At 34.0% G+C, this 15,205-nt stretch overlaps 1 protein-coding gene across 1 annotated transcript; it reads right to left on the bottom strand.

Annotated features, from left to right (window-relative positions):
- Positions 1-1,676: 1,676 nt before the first annotated feature.
- LOC145047765 (non-specific lipid-transfer protein 1-like) lies at positions 1,677-2,513 on the bottom strand. Its single transcript, XM_078996098.1, has 2 exons — positions 2,080-2,513; positions 1,677-1,904 (listed from the first exon to the last, which is right to left on the bottom strand). Exons 1-2 carry the CDS (start codon positions 2,415-2,417, stop codon positions 1,895-1,897), a joined length of 348 nt encoding a protein of 115 aa, XP_078852224.1. The 5' UTR covers positions 2,418-2,513; the 3' UTR covers positions 1,677-1,894.
- Between the last annotated feature and the right edge of the window lie 12,692 nt (positions 2,514-15,205).

Below are 15,205 nucleotides of genomic sequence, written 5' to 3'. Positions count from 1 at the left end.
GTAAACTTTACTGGTTGTACAATATTAATGCATGGTGACGAATTTTGTTACGTTTCATATATATATACAATGTTATGGTATTCAATTGAGTCACGACAGCCCCCGAACGTTTCCGCCGCCTGGTTTGGGGGTGTGACAGTATATCACATGAGAAAAATATGTAGTATATTCACTTGTGAATATTAGATCGTATATTCACTTATGAATAATAGTTGGTATATATTCATATGTGAATATTACACAATATATTTATATATGAATATTACAATGTGTTTTCAGAAATATATATAATTTTTATATGTTATTCACATATGAATAACATACAGACTTACATATTTGTTTTGTGTTTTAATAATCACATTTTGATTCAGGTGAGAAAACATATTCATATATGAATATAACGTGATCATTTAGTTTATGCATTTCATCAAATAGTTGGAGTGAATACAAGTTAACTTTTTTAAAAATGTGATAAATATGATACTTTGACTACTTAAATCTTACAAAATAGTAGATTAGTAGAGAAATATATGGAAATTTCAAACAAAAAAGGATTTGATCTTTTTTTAACCTTAATTTCGATGTTTTATTTAATGAACAATGTTGAATGAATGATACGAATTGAATTTTTTGTTGATTATCGATGATGTTGTTCTAATGATGTTGGGAGTATAATTAATCATAGATGTTGAAGATATGTTCGTATTCAAACAGAATTGAAGGTTGGATTGAAAAACTAAAAAACGAATGAATTTCAACTGTTCGTATTTGTGATTGAAATCTATTATATTATATTTATAAGTTTGTCACCATGTCCTTTAGGTTTAGAGGCTAATTAAATTAGTGGTTTAGAATGATTCCCTAATTTTCAAACTTTTTTATTTTCTCAATTGAACCCACCTCTCTCTCTCTCTCTCTCTCTCTCTCTCTCTCTCTCTCTCTCTCTCTCTCTCTCTCTCTCTCTATATATATATATATATATATATATATATATATATATATATATATATATATATATATATATATATATATATATATATATATATATATATATATATATATATATAACGTTATTTGTCCGTATGTTTTATAACAGTTAGATCATTTTATTACATGTAATATTTGATATCATCAGTATATCAAATTCAAATGTTTCATGGAATACAATTTTCTGTTTCTCATGAAATAAATAAGATTATTTACATTTAACAATTTAAATAATGATCATAAACCGAATATACATTGATTATTATATACAAATATTTAGTTTGCAGTTGTATAATTAATAAATGGTGTTTATTGTATTTTATATATATATATATATATATATATATATATATATATATATATATATATATATATATATATATATATATATATATATATATATATATATATTGAATTTCTTATTCCTAAAACCGAATATACACGGATTGAAACCTAGTTAATATTTATAAAAAGATTGAATTTCTTGTCCATGCTCCACGAGTTATTATTATTTATAAAACTCTTTCGCCTAAACATATATAGATGCACTCTTCAATTTACTATTAGCAAATTATACCTGTATGGTAAGTATTTTCTTGGATTAGATACTTGATTTTGTCTACGATTAGAACCGTCACACACACAAAAAAAGACCCGCATATTTTCAAGTGATAAATTACGACAGAAGAGAAAAAAAAAGACATTCGTTTAACGTAATTACCAAGAGCAAACACCAACTACAACCAACGGAAGCAAACATACAAGACACACACTACTAGAGGATAAATAACTATCCAGAGAGTACATGATAGCCATCTGGAGACGAACACAAGTACTGGCCAAGTGGCCATCGCCAACCTTATTCAATGCTATACTAGTGCTTGTACTTGCTCCTTTGGTCACCTCTTCATTGCACCCTATAAACAATTTAAAATTAGATCTCGTAATTTTCTTCAACGACGAAATAAGACAACACATTTGTATTAAGATAACTAACAAAAGTTCAGTAAATCATTTAACTACGCATGTGTAAGGATTTATAGGTATGTTTTAAAGTATAACGAGATTGAAAATTTTATGTTGAAACATTACTTTGAGCAGTCAGTAGTAGGGCTGATCTTGTAGGGGATGCTGACACCGCATTTCCCAGGGAGGCTACTAGCGGCGTTAAGGTTGATTCCGGGAACCATGCCGGCGGCTTGTTCCATGCACTTGCAGGCGGTCTGACGGTCGACCGTGGTTGATGCAGCCTTGTAGAGTGAGGTTATACCATTGCAGCATGAGGCTGTTACAGGGCCTCGTGCAGTGAGGTAGGAGGCACACGGTGTTAGGCTACTGACCACCATCTGGCAGGTCACGGCAGCCTCCACCGTGTTTGCCACCATGACGCAGAGGAGTAGCGCCAACGCCGCCTTTCCACCAACTGCCATTACTTCTAGAGTGCGTTTTGGAGAGTGTGAGTTAAGTTCTTGCTTTTTAGGAAGGGAGTTGTCACTGGTGTGGGATGTGGACTATCATTGGGTTGGTGTATATTTATAGAGTAAAATAGACCGCTCTTTTTTTAAACCTAATTAACTTAATTTTCTTATCGGAAGTTTTAAGTGTTCCAAGTTTCAAGCATTTTACTTTGACTTTTGTCTTGTAATGAATTTTGCTTTCTTTTTTCCTCAATTATGAATTTTATAAATTTGTTCACATGGGTATTTTGATCTATGAATTATGATTTTTTTTTTTTTGAAAATCTATATCAACATTTACATCTTCTAATCAAAGAATCTTATATATGCCACGTGAACTTTTTTTTCACCTCTATTTTGTCACATAACATCTTTCTCCTAAATCATCTACTTAAATTCCATCTCAAAATTGTTATGCCACGTTCTAAGCTTAATTGTATTCAATTTTTTAAGAATAAAAACTTTCCCGCCACGAAACTTAAAAATTAGGAATTACTTTTGAAACATAATTTTGATATCCATGCGTTTCCTTAAAATCAACACTAATTATTTTGGATTTGATTCAATTTAGGGGTAGTTTGGTTGTCTCTTTCTTGGACTATTAAGAGGTATCCTTTTATTTTTTTCAGATTAAGTGTGTTTGGTAGTATATTAATAGAAAACTACTTATTTTTTCAGATATAGAACCAAATCTGAATTAAAAAAAAAAAAAGAGGATGTTTATTCCCTTTTGCCCCTAATAGCGTTTCAACAATCTTCCCTCTCCACTTATTTCTACCCCATCGACGATACTCTTTCTCCTATCTGGAACCATCCCTGTCTCCCTCCACGAGCGACGTTGACGTTGGTAACGACGCCGTTACCACTGCCCACTTCTTTCTGTGCTTTGGCATTCCTCAATAATCATCGTCCCGTAGTGATTCGAAATTTTGAACCTCAGAAGTGTTCTGCAACCTTCCCTCTATCGTCCGCTAATACTCCACAACCAATCGGTTACCGTCTTCGCTAGCATCGCCAATGCTTCCATCTAGGTCCATCAAACTCGTCGTCAGCAGCTATCAGTAGCCATCAAGGTATGGTTTTTTGTTCTTACCCCAAAACTCGTCCATTTTCGCTGAAATGGTTTTCTTATGTTAGTAGAATCAATTTTTTTTTGTTCTCTGAATTAGCTAGAGTCGATGTTGTTTTCCCATTTTCTGCCTAATGTATGTCCCTTCAGTATAGTCTACTACATGTTCGATAAAATGCTTAGGAGAAATATATTAGGCTAAATTTGTGATAATGTTCAAATAGAGGGTTGCATTATAAGCATGCTTTGGTGTTGTATGTGGCTGATTAAAATTAAAAACCAGAAATCATTTTAATTTGTATTAATTAATATATGTAAAAATTGGAGTTTTGGAAATCATTTGGTTTACAAAATAGCTACCCTTGTAGCCACGAACAAAGAACAATGAATTCATACTTGATTTGTTTGCCCCTAATTTCTTGGAATAGTTACTATTTTAGGCTCACTATGATGTAAAATATGCTTGATGAGGCATTTTACGAAGAGGAAGCAAAGAGACTTTGCTTATCATTTGTGCAACTGGTTTGTTTTCTGGTGTTTGTGTCTTTGTGATAAGTGTTGGTTTTGAAATTGAGATAATTAGGGATGAAAATGAAAATGAAAATGGTGATCTTTTATATTATTATGTGCAGTTTCATTATGGTGTTTTTTATTTTTTATTTATATTTATATTTATTTATTTATTTATTATTATTATTATTATTATTATTATTATTATTTGCATACATGAGGCCGAGGAGCATGAGATCAGGACTATGTGAAGACTTTGAAGCACAAAAAATGTAGACTTTGAACGCCAAAAAGAATGTAGCTGTAACATCCCAAAATCTATGACCAAAAATTTCATTTTTAATTCAACAATTCATAAAAATCATTGTGTTATCTCATATCATGAAAACCATAAGTCATATGTCTCAAAACAAATCATAACAATGTTGGAGTACAAATCCCAAGAACATCATAGTGCGGAAAACAGTGGTGTGATGCGTTGCAGTCATGTCGACTCCTTTCCTTTTGAAGAAGAAGTACGTGAAACCAAAACTGAAAACCATAAGCACAAAGCTTAGCGATTTTCCCCATCATACCACATACCATACAATAAACCTACAATTGTCAGGCATACCGGGGTGCCCGACATACCTCTGTCAAGCATATCTGAGTGCTCAACCTACCCTTCCAGGCATATCTGAGTGCCCGACCTACCCTCTGGTTTATTTCAACTGATTACGGGGACTATTTCATCCCTACCACTACCACATAATAACATAACATAACATATTGTCAGGCATATTTGGGTGTCCGACCTACCCTGTAGGTCCTTACAACCGATAACGGGGTCTATCTCACCCCTCCTACAACTATCACATAATATCATAGCATACTAGCACTTAACTCATAACAGATAATGACACACTAGACAACTATCATAAAGACAAGACAAAACTTCAAAAATGGTCCCTGTGGTTTTCGAAAATATCAAGTTTGGTCCCTAAGTTCAAAAAACCTCACAGATGGTCCCTATGGTTTCAAAACTTTTAACATTGGTCCTTCCGGCTCACTCCGTTACCATTTAGCCATTAAGTAAGGGGTATTTTTTCTCATTTCACTACCTAGGGGCCATTTATGAGGTTTTGTATTACTTTTTTTAAAATAAATAATAAATAAATAAATTTTAATATGCATGGGTCCCACCTCTCTCTCTCTCTCTCTCTCTCTCTCTCTCCGCTGTATAAAAAAACCCACACATCACAATTCTTCAAGAATAGTGTCTTGATCGAGGCTATGGAGGGAATCAATCAGATGCACTCTCAGTGACGTCGAACCTTTTGCCAATTCCATTCCGATGTCGTCGTCCAAACCAAATACATAAAACACAGATGTCCTGGCTTCAAAAGCGTGTGCTGGGTCGATTGCAACCATTTTCTCTCTGATCCTCTCATATCTTTCTCGTCTTACAGGTCCAAGACAAGGTAAATAGCCATTTCCACCATTACTCCCCTCTCTACTTCGGTAATCACCATCTCCATCTTTGATTTGCCCCTATTATGAACAATCCTTTTCAAACATCAAAAATGTATGGAACCTGGATAGGGAGACATACACGAGGTTGTAAGAAGAAACAAGAGGAAGGGGTATAAGGTGGTGGTCGGAAAACTCACACCTGCAGCGAATATGATGTCAACAGATGGCGGAGCAACGAGTGACGGTGATGGGTGGCGTGTTGTGGCAGCTCCGATGCCCTTCCATTGTGTTTTATCGGTGTGAACTCAGAGAGAATGGGGCAAGGAAGATGGCAGGTGGTGATGAAGGTTTCTCAGTGGTGTTGGAGGTTTAGGTTGTCCTCAGGAGGGAAGAAGTTAGAGGGAGGGAGAGTGGTGGTGGTGCTGTTTATGCTCGAGTTGGTACCACCGAGATGAAGAAGAGAAGGCTTGGCCCTTGGTTGGTCACAAGTAAAAGGGTGAAGGCATAGGAGGATGTTGGGTTTTTTTGTTTCATCAGTTATAGAAGAAGAAGAAGAAGAAGAAGAAGAAGAAGGAGAGAGAGAGAGAGAGAGAGAGAGAGAGAGAGAGAGAGAGAGAGAATGAGAGAGAGGGTTGGACCCTTTATTAAATTATTATATTTTTTTAATTAACAAAAAACTTCATAAATGGTCCATCTTTTGTGAAATGACGGAAATACCCTTCACTTAACGGCCAAACGCTAACAAAGTTACCGAAAAGGACCATTTGTTAAAAGTTTTAAAACCACAGGGACCATCTGTGAGGTTTTTTGAACTTAGGGACTAAACTTGATATTTTCGAAAACCACAGGGACCATTTTTGAAGTTTTGTCTAAAGACAATCATCTTAACTATAATCAACTACTAGTGGGTCGGTATTGGTGCATTTCACCCACTTCTACTGGAAGGTAACTCACCTCAATAACTGGGAAATAGCTACAAAGGCTCCTGCTCTGAAATCGACCCCTCTCAGACTCCTACACATAAACATTTCCTTTAATTACCCTTTCCATACTCATAACTGATGGATTTTGAGCAAAACATCAATCCTATGGTGTACATGTGAACCCTAAAGCTTTGGATCTAGTTTGTCTAGTTAACATGCAATAATCATCCAAAGCTCATAAACCCTAGATCTAGCATACAATAATCGAATTAACATATGAATTAGGGTTTAGATCTGACCTTGATTGTTATGTTGCAATAACAATCATAAATCTCCTTGATCTTGACTCTTGAAAGCTTAGTGCCTCAAATGTTGCACCTCTAATGGAATCACAAACACCATGAGAACCAAGATGATTTATGAGAGGGAGGAGGAGCACCAAAAACATCCATGATCTTCTAGAGAAATCTTAGCCACGTTTTTGGGAGCCTTAGGGGTCTTTATATTCTTGTGAGGGCTGCTAGGATTTTAGGTGAAACCCTAACTCTCTGCTTAGGCCTTAAGCAACCCATGGAGTCCCTCTAGAAAGCCCTTGGATGAAAATCACATGGGCTTCCCATAGATTTCGTCAAATGCCCTTTCCATTAAGAATCCATAGCCTAATTTGCAACTATCATATAATTTCAATATCAGTCCCCTTTATTTAATTAATATCTTTTAGTCACAAAGCTAATTCTCAATTAATTCTTGACTAATATTAATTAAACAATATGATTTATCCTTTAATACATTATTCTTATAATATATTAATCCTCTTTCTCCTTAGTTCATCCTATCAGTTGCTATGGTGAAGGCAACCCAAAAGGACCATGCTCGTAATCGGGTCAAGTACATACCAAAATAGTTATGGGCTTAGACACCTAATCCAACAATAACCCCCCTAAGGGTCAACTTGGTCAAATTCAAAGTCAAAGTCAACACCTTAGTCAAAGTCAATATCTGGTCAAAGTCAAAATTTGGTTGACTCAACTCACTGAGTTGGTCCATCAACTCGTTGAGTTCCATGAATCATAAAACCTTGAACTCGCGATCCAACTCGTCGAGTTCTTTCATGAACTTGTTGAGTTTCTCCCTATAACAGAGCCGAGAATTTTCACTACAACTTGTCGAGTCCTTCCTTGAACTCGTCAAGTTCTTAAATCATCAAAACTCGGAAAACCTTAACCAACTCGCTGAGTCATCTCCTAGACTCAGTAAGTTTTCTAAGGAATCAGAAAAGGTTGGGGATCACGATCCAGCTCGTCGTGTCACATGAACAACTCATCGAGTTCTTTTGGTCTATACCCATTCAGTTGTTTCCAATGGAGTTCAATGCTTCCAAACCATAGATCTGGTCCCCTAGGGCTGATATATCACATAAAGCTGCTAACTCTACATCCATGCATGGTGTCATGAAGCTAGAAACACCAAAACTAAGCTATATTAGAGATCTAGGGCATGGGGAAGGGCCAAGGCTTCACATAGCTGGCAACTTTAAGCCTCATAAGATGGTGAGTGTCTAGATCTGAAGTCACAACTTCATGATATATTCAAATCCCGAATATGACTTCGATATGGCCTAAAAGTGACAACATGCTCCCCTAAATGAAGATCTAAGTAATATAAAGTCAAGGTATCAACTTTATACCTCAAATGAGTTAGAAATGTAGCTCAAACTCCGGATCTATTAGCTTCCTCTTGACTCCCCATGCTTCTTCTTCCTTCTCAAGCTGTAAAATCACAAAGAATGCACAAAATGGATCAAAACTCTCCAAAAATGTATTAGGGTTTGGGAGGATGGAGGCTGTAAATGAGGCCATCCTTTGGGGTTAAGTTGTTTAAATAAGGTGCTAAACCCTGAAAATTAGGGTTTTAATCAGGCAGCCCTACTCGTCGAGTAGACTTTAAATCCTGCGTCCCAAATTTCCATTCTTACTCGATGATTTTGGGGACTCCAACTCGTCAAGTTCCTGAATATAATGAATAAATCTTATTTAAAATACATGTTAGGAACCGGGTGTTACAGTAGCAGTGGATTTGCAAGTAATAGATTGTGGTCATTATATGAGTATTCTTGAATTGGTTTAATTTATAAACTTTCAATTGTTATTATGGTCTTAAGAATAGCAACATTTTCTCATTCCCATGTTCAAGAACATATATTATTGTTTTTTTATACATTATTTTATTAATTTTGTATTGAAAAAAATCTTTCCTAGTTTTACAATTATAATCTTAAGAGTACATTGTTTATATTCTTTTGTATGGTGTTTATATTTATTTTATAGTTATTTAAGAAATTGATTCGGTTATTTTCTAAACAAAAACATTGAATTCAATAAAAAATAATACAATAAGGTAAAATGGTCATTTTATAATTCAGCACAACAATTCAGAGGTTCTAACCAAACATCATGTAAAAAATTTAGATCTTAAAAATTCAGAACCTCTTAGAAATTTAGACCTCTTAAAAACTCAAAATCTTAAAAATTCAGATACTACCAAACAACTCCTTAGTATAATTAAAACATTTTTACCTTAAATCTTTGCAAATCACCGCCTCCCAATCTCTCTTTAACCCTTTATTTTTGTCAAATATTGATGGTAATCCTTATTCTTCTTCTCAAGCGAAATGTAAAACTATGTTTGTATTCAGTTTCCATATTCACATTGAGGATTTTCTATTGCTTCTTATTTTTCTAATTTCATTTTGACTTATTCTATTCAGTTTTTGTTTGTTGTAGATTCGGTCGCTTATTAAAGATACCCACGATTGAAACTGAATGTGTATAAAGATTCGATTTTTAGTGTTGTGTTTCTTGATTTTGATTAAACTGATCTAACTGGTTTTTGAAATAGACATATCTTAGAGGACCCAGAAGTAACCATGGATAAAGATTTTATTGATCCAACTGGAAATGATGTTCTTGGTGGGAAGAATATGTAGAGAGGGCCATATATTATCTTCTTTTTATTGATTTCCTAATCAAATAAACAAGTGTGTACTAATCAGTGCTTTTTTATTCTTGAAATATAAATTTCCTGGAGGAATTCAAGTCCAAAGCAATTGGGAACAAAGATGTTCTTGAACATGAGAATGTGAATACAGGTTAGGAAACATGACATTCTATTTTGCATGTTATTTTTTTAATTTATTTAACTTTTGGGTCTTTTACTATGAATTTTAAAACTCTCTTGACTGATCTCCATTTGTTTAGAAAAAACAAATGAATCAACGATGGATGTAGTTTGAAATGCAAGTTCTAACTTTTAACCAACATCAATTCTTCAATACTCGAGGTGCAAAATTCTTCTTATACCCCTAAACCTTTTTTCTTATGTTGGTGTGTTTTAAGTTCAAGTATTTGCTTAATCAATATTTTTTAAGTATTAAGGAGATTAAAGCCTTAAGAAATAAGATGAATCAAGTTCTTCATGGATTTGATTGATCTTTTTATGGCTTAAACATCGCCACGAATCACCAACTTCATTCTGTTACTTGAAAGTTTCTAATTACTAGGGGTGGATCAAAGAAATTTAATTCAATTATACTTTTTTTAATTAAGAAACCAAAGTACCCAAATGATATAGATTTTGAGATAACCTAAATACTAGATTGCTATTTTTAAAAATAAAAATAGAATGTTATGTTCTTTTTTACCTTAAAAATGAAAGTACCAATAATAACATGGTACTTTCATTTTTAAGAACAAAATAGCATGTTACTTTCTTTTTCAAGGCTAAAGTTACATCATACTTTCATCTTTGAGGAAAAAAGCATGGTGCTTTCATTATTAAGCAAAAAATAGCATGCTACTTTCTTTTTTAAGGAAAAAAATAGCATGTTACTCTTTTTTTCTAGGCAAAAAATAGCCGGCTACTTTTATTTGTAATGAAAAATAGCATTCTACTTTTATTTTTAAACGAACAATAAGATATTACTTTTGTTTGCATTGTAAAAATATCATGTTTCTATCATTTTTAAGGTAAAAAAGTGCATGGTACTTTCATTCTTAAGCCAATAATAGCATGATGTTTTCCTTTCCAAGCCACATATAGCAGGCTATTTTCATTTTTTTCCGCAAAAATAGCATTTGACTTTTATTTTTAAACCAACACTAATAACATGCTTCTTTTCAATATTTAGCATCCTGCGTTTATTTCATCTTATTGCATGTAACATTATGCTTTGAAAAGGTCATGTAGTTATATAATTTTAATGAACCGTGAGTTATGAAAGATGATGATTCTTTGTTTTGCTCCAATGTTCATAAATGACTTAAACTTTATTAGCAAGAGTTTGACTTTTTTGTTAAATGTTTTTTGAAAGCAGAAATTGGAGCCATGGTTGTAATTTATTGTGCATAAACCAACAATGACATGCTACTTTCATTTTAGGGACACGGTTTTGTAAGGACACTCTCACACATGTGATTACATGTATAACTAGATTCATGATTTATTTTATGTTTAATTTTGGTTATTGCCATATTACTCTCATAACAACTCAGTTTTCTTAATGTATTGGTATCTTAATGCAATTATATGTACTTAAAATCACGTTTGATGCTTGATAAGTGTTTATCTGTATGGTAGTTTAGTAACTTTAAGTGGAATTTTTATTATTTTCAAATCATGCAAATCATTTGAGTCTAAATGTGAATGTGGTATAAGGGAAACTTATCATTTTTAAAATCATGCAACATTTGGATTATAAAAGCAATTCATTTGAATAAAAAATTTCAAGTGATTGATATATTTGTTTGGTAACACATTTTTCTTTCATTTGCTTAAATTTTCCTGCGATAAGACGTAGCCAAAACATTGATGATGTTTTGAAACCATTTTACATATTAATTGAAAATAACGATTATAGTTTTACGAACAAAACATTCAATGATGTTGTACAAAAATAATTGTTTTAAAATTATCGTTAATAATTATAACTTTTAGTCTATGTTATTTTACTTTGTCAACCGTGTTGTACATGGCTTACAACCTACTTATCATTAAGTAATTACCAAATGTTCCAATGTTTTGAAAAATGTAGATATTATACTTATTTTATATTTGCTTATGTTTCATTTGTTTCTTATGTTAATAGAAATACTAAGGATTATGTCGTATTTACTTCTTTTTCCATTCGGAGAATATACTTTGTCATTTTTAGCAATTATGTCAATATAATTTTGTTGTGATAATTTTGCATTTTCACTTAATTTAATCATCCAGATTTAGAAATAATTCATTATGCGATTATATATTATTATTATTATAGTTTATTCTTTACTGTAAGTACATTATTTATTAGTGTGCATTTTATGTAAAGCCTATATTATACTATGTCATTTAAAGCCTATTCATAAATATTTATATTTTCAATTAATGAGATGAGATATGTATGGAAAAATACTTTGCATATATGGTATCAAGCTAATCCTAATCTCTTTTATCCATTTCTAAGCCGACGACCTTCTTCATCCTTTGTTGTCCGATCTTTTCATATCTCATCTCATATTAATTCTTCTTCATTTCGTTCTTTCACAATGACGGGAGGTGATGCCCTAAAGTCACAACTAACACTAAAAACCCATATTGGATCGCTAATATCCATGCTTACATCTCGTCATCCTTAATATCGATCGAATGAATTATGAATCCGGGAGAGAGCTTTTTGAAATCCGCTATTATGGATTCGGTGTGGCTCATCACCTCAAATAACAAGTTGATCCCACACCGTCTGAGATGGAGGAATGGAAACGAATTGACAACATTGTTAAGATGTGGATATATGGTACTCTCTCCCCTTCTCTTCTTGAAATGTCATCCAAACAAAAAGAAAATGTTTTTTGCATTATCGTTGTATCTTGAGACTCATTTTTGTGAAAACAAAGACTCCATGGCGATGCAATATGATGCAAAGCTTTGTAATATCTTAATGGGGACGGCCATTGTCACTGAACACTGCACAAAGATCCAAACTCTTGTTAACCTCCTTAAAAAATTGAAAGTCGTAGTTCCACATAAAAACATTGTGATATGTATAATTAATGGTATCTCTCCTAAATTTTACCATGTTACTAGTTTGATTCGTCATAAAAAACCATTTCCCTCGCTCTACAACACCCGAGCCGTGTTACAAGTTGAAGAATAAAGATTTTAGTTGAATGAACAAAGACATCAACGCCACTCTTATTCTAATCATCCTTCCTGGCTATCTACTCTCGTCATCGGACCTGTTTCTCAACCATCGTTCTCGCGTGACAGTAATAAACGAAGATGTGGCGGATTTGGCTATCGACATTGCAGTAGAGGTCATCGTAATGGGGAAAATTACAATTTCAATCACATATGTCAACAATAATAGCTTCCGGCAGGATGGGGCTTCAAATGGTACCCTCTTGCGAACTCTTTGAGCTTATTGACAATGTCACAACATGTAACGCCCGCAGATCTGGGCTAGTCAATTTAGAGACAATGAGCATCAAAAATGAGTTTTTAATGGAAGAAAGTTGTAGTATATGTTATAAGGGTTCCGTACATATAAAGAACGCCAAAATCCGAGTTATAACGAAGAAGTTATGCCCCATCAAAGTTTTACGGCAAAACCGGCACAACACCGGGAGACGTAAGTAGTGAATTTTCGATAGAGGATATTTTAGCCTTAGTTAACTAGAAAGAAGTTGTAGTATATGTTAAACCGAGAACATACAAAAAAATAACGCCCAAATCTGACTTCGTATGAGGAAGTTATGAATTTTCTAAGATTTGACATAGTAGTACACGACCCGGAACTCGAATTTTAGTTCGAGCGGTTTTTGGCATATGCGAGCTAAATGAGAGTTGAAGATCTCATTAATAGGAACTCAATGATAAAAACAAGGATGAAAATAGAATCCGTATGTAGAAGTTATCAATTTTAAGCGGACATTTAACAATATAATCTCCTCCTACTATTAAATTTAACATCGGTCGAGAATGAGCCAACGGAGTCTAAATGAAAGTTGTAGATCTTGTTTTTACATACGATTGGATATAAAGAACGTTGAAAATGGAGCTTTTATGCGATATTTATGATTTTTCTAAGTTGGGAGGGTGTTGTGCGAGTTTGGGCGATGTATCTCCAAGGCAAGCCACTAAATGGTGACACCTTGCCATGGAATCGATGAGTAGGACCTCCTACTCGACGAGTAGAGTAGGATTCCAGCCTATAAGTAGAAGTGTCGGGTTCCCTCATTCTTCACACCATCCCAACTTCACTTTGTCTCTCTATACTCTCTCTAGCCTCCTTAAGCCCCCAAAGCCTAGGTAAAGCCCGTAGCACCCGAAGGAAGGCCGAAGGTTCCCGAATCCCCGAGAAAAGATTCTTTCGGCTCAGGAACACTGCTCTGGCAAAGACCAATTTTCGAGAAAACCCTTTGTAAGTGAGCTAGGCCTAACCTCTCTTTAGTATAGCTTATGTTTCAATATAGTAATGTTATTAGGAACTTATAATGAGTATTTGGGCTATTATTATGAGTTATATAAGTATCATTATAATATCTTTTTAACTACTCATGCTATAGGAAATCTGGTTTAAAGGGCCGCATAGGGTTGTTGGATTTCAGAAGTGCTATATGCCAAAATGGTCCTCCCCTCCGGTGTTTTATATCTGGCCCCTGTTTGTATAAAGTGGTTGTGATATATTTTCATGCTTATATAATAGTTATAATAGAAAGACTATTAATTAGTCTTGGTGAATATTAGACTAAACTCTAGTGGTAATGATACTAGGTTTTGTCAAAGGAAAATTGTGTTAAGCATAACGAAGTGCTGTCCGAGTGTCGAGTCACCACCTTTTCAAGTGAGTGCATGGTCTATTTCATCTTACGCATAGATATGAAGTATTTAATATAAATTACATGCTATGTGTGCATAGTCCCTTTCATCTTATGAAGTATTTTATATGAACTACATACTATGTGTGCATATTATCTGTATACTTGCTATCTATGCTGGATGAACGATTTTATATAAGTTTTATATGATTTAAACAGTATATCTATTTATATCTACATAATATGTTGGGTAAAACATGGGTAGATGAAATATGAGTTGGATGATGAGTTGAGAGGTGATATAAACCATGAGGTAAGGGTGAGAGGTGGACGATGTGAGAAGCCTTGTTCCCAAATGTTGGCTCCATCATGTAGCAGAGTATGGATGACAACCACGGATTATTCTAGACAGTCCAGTGGAACACTAACAGGCTCGCAATGTGTAGGTGTTGTGAACGTTGTGTTCATCGGTGTACTCTAAAAACCCATTGACATGTATTGCAAGTGGACTATCATAAACGATATTGTCAATAAACGAGATAAACCTATCAGCTGTGCTCGAAGGACAATAGCGGCAGCTGCGCCTCATAGAGAATGTCACAATTCTAGCAGATGCACCCAAGTGATAAAACTAGCAGCTGTGCCTGACAGCTGTGTCATTGACAACGATGGACTTCGTACCTATTCCTTAGGATAATCCTTAGAAATGAATGAATGAGAAATAGCTGATTCTTAGGGTAGACCCTTGAGAGTAAAGAAGATAATTGGGATGAGTAATTGGGTTAACTAGTTTGATGATTAAAAATAATAATTATATTATTGTTGGTTGAAAACCCTATGTATTGACAAGGTTTCTAAACCTAACCCACTCAGTTTATTTATATCACAGGTGTAGATATGTAGACACATTACACTGAGAGATTAAGGAGATATAAATCACCAGTGATAATG

The sequence above is a fragment of the Lactuca saligna genome, chromosome 5 (assembly GCF_052625555.1).
Source record: "Lactuca saligna cultivar CGN05327 chromosome 5, ASM5262555v1, whole genome shotgun sequence".
Lineage (NCBI taxonomy): Eukaryota > Viridiplantae > Streptophyta > Magnoliopsida > Asterales > Asteraceae > Lactuca > Lactuca saligna.
The sequence above is the reverse complement of the archived record's forward strand: the minus strand, read 5'-3'. Positions and strand labels throughout refer to the sequence as shown.

Coding starts and splice junctions, on each gene's coding strand:
- LOC145047765 (XM_078996098.1), bottom strand. CDS start 2,417: ATGGCAGTTGGTGGAAAGGCGGCGTTGGCGCTACTCCTCTGCGTCATG.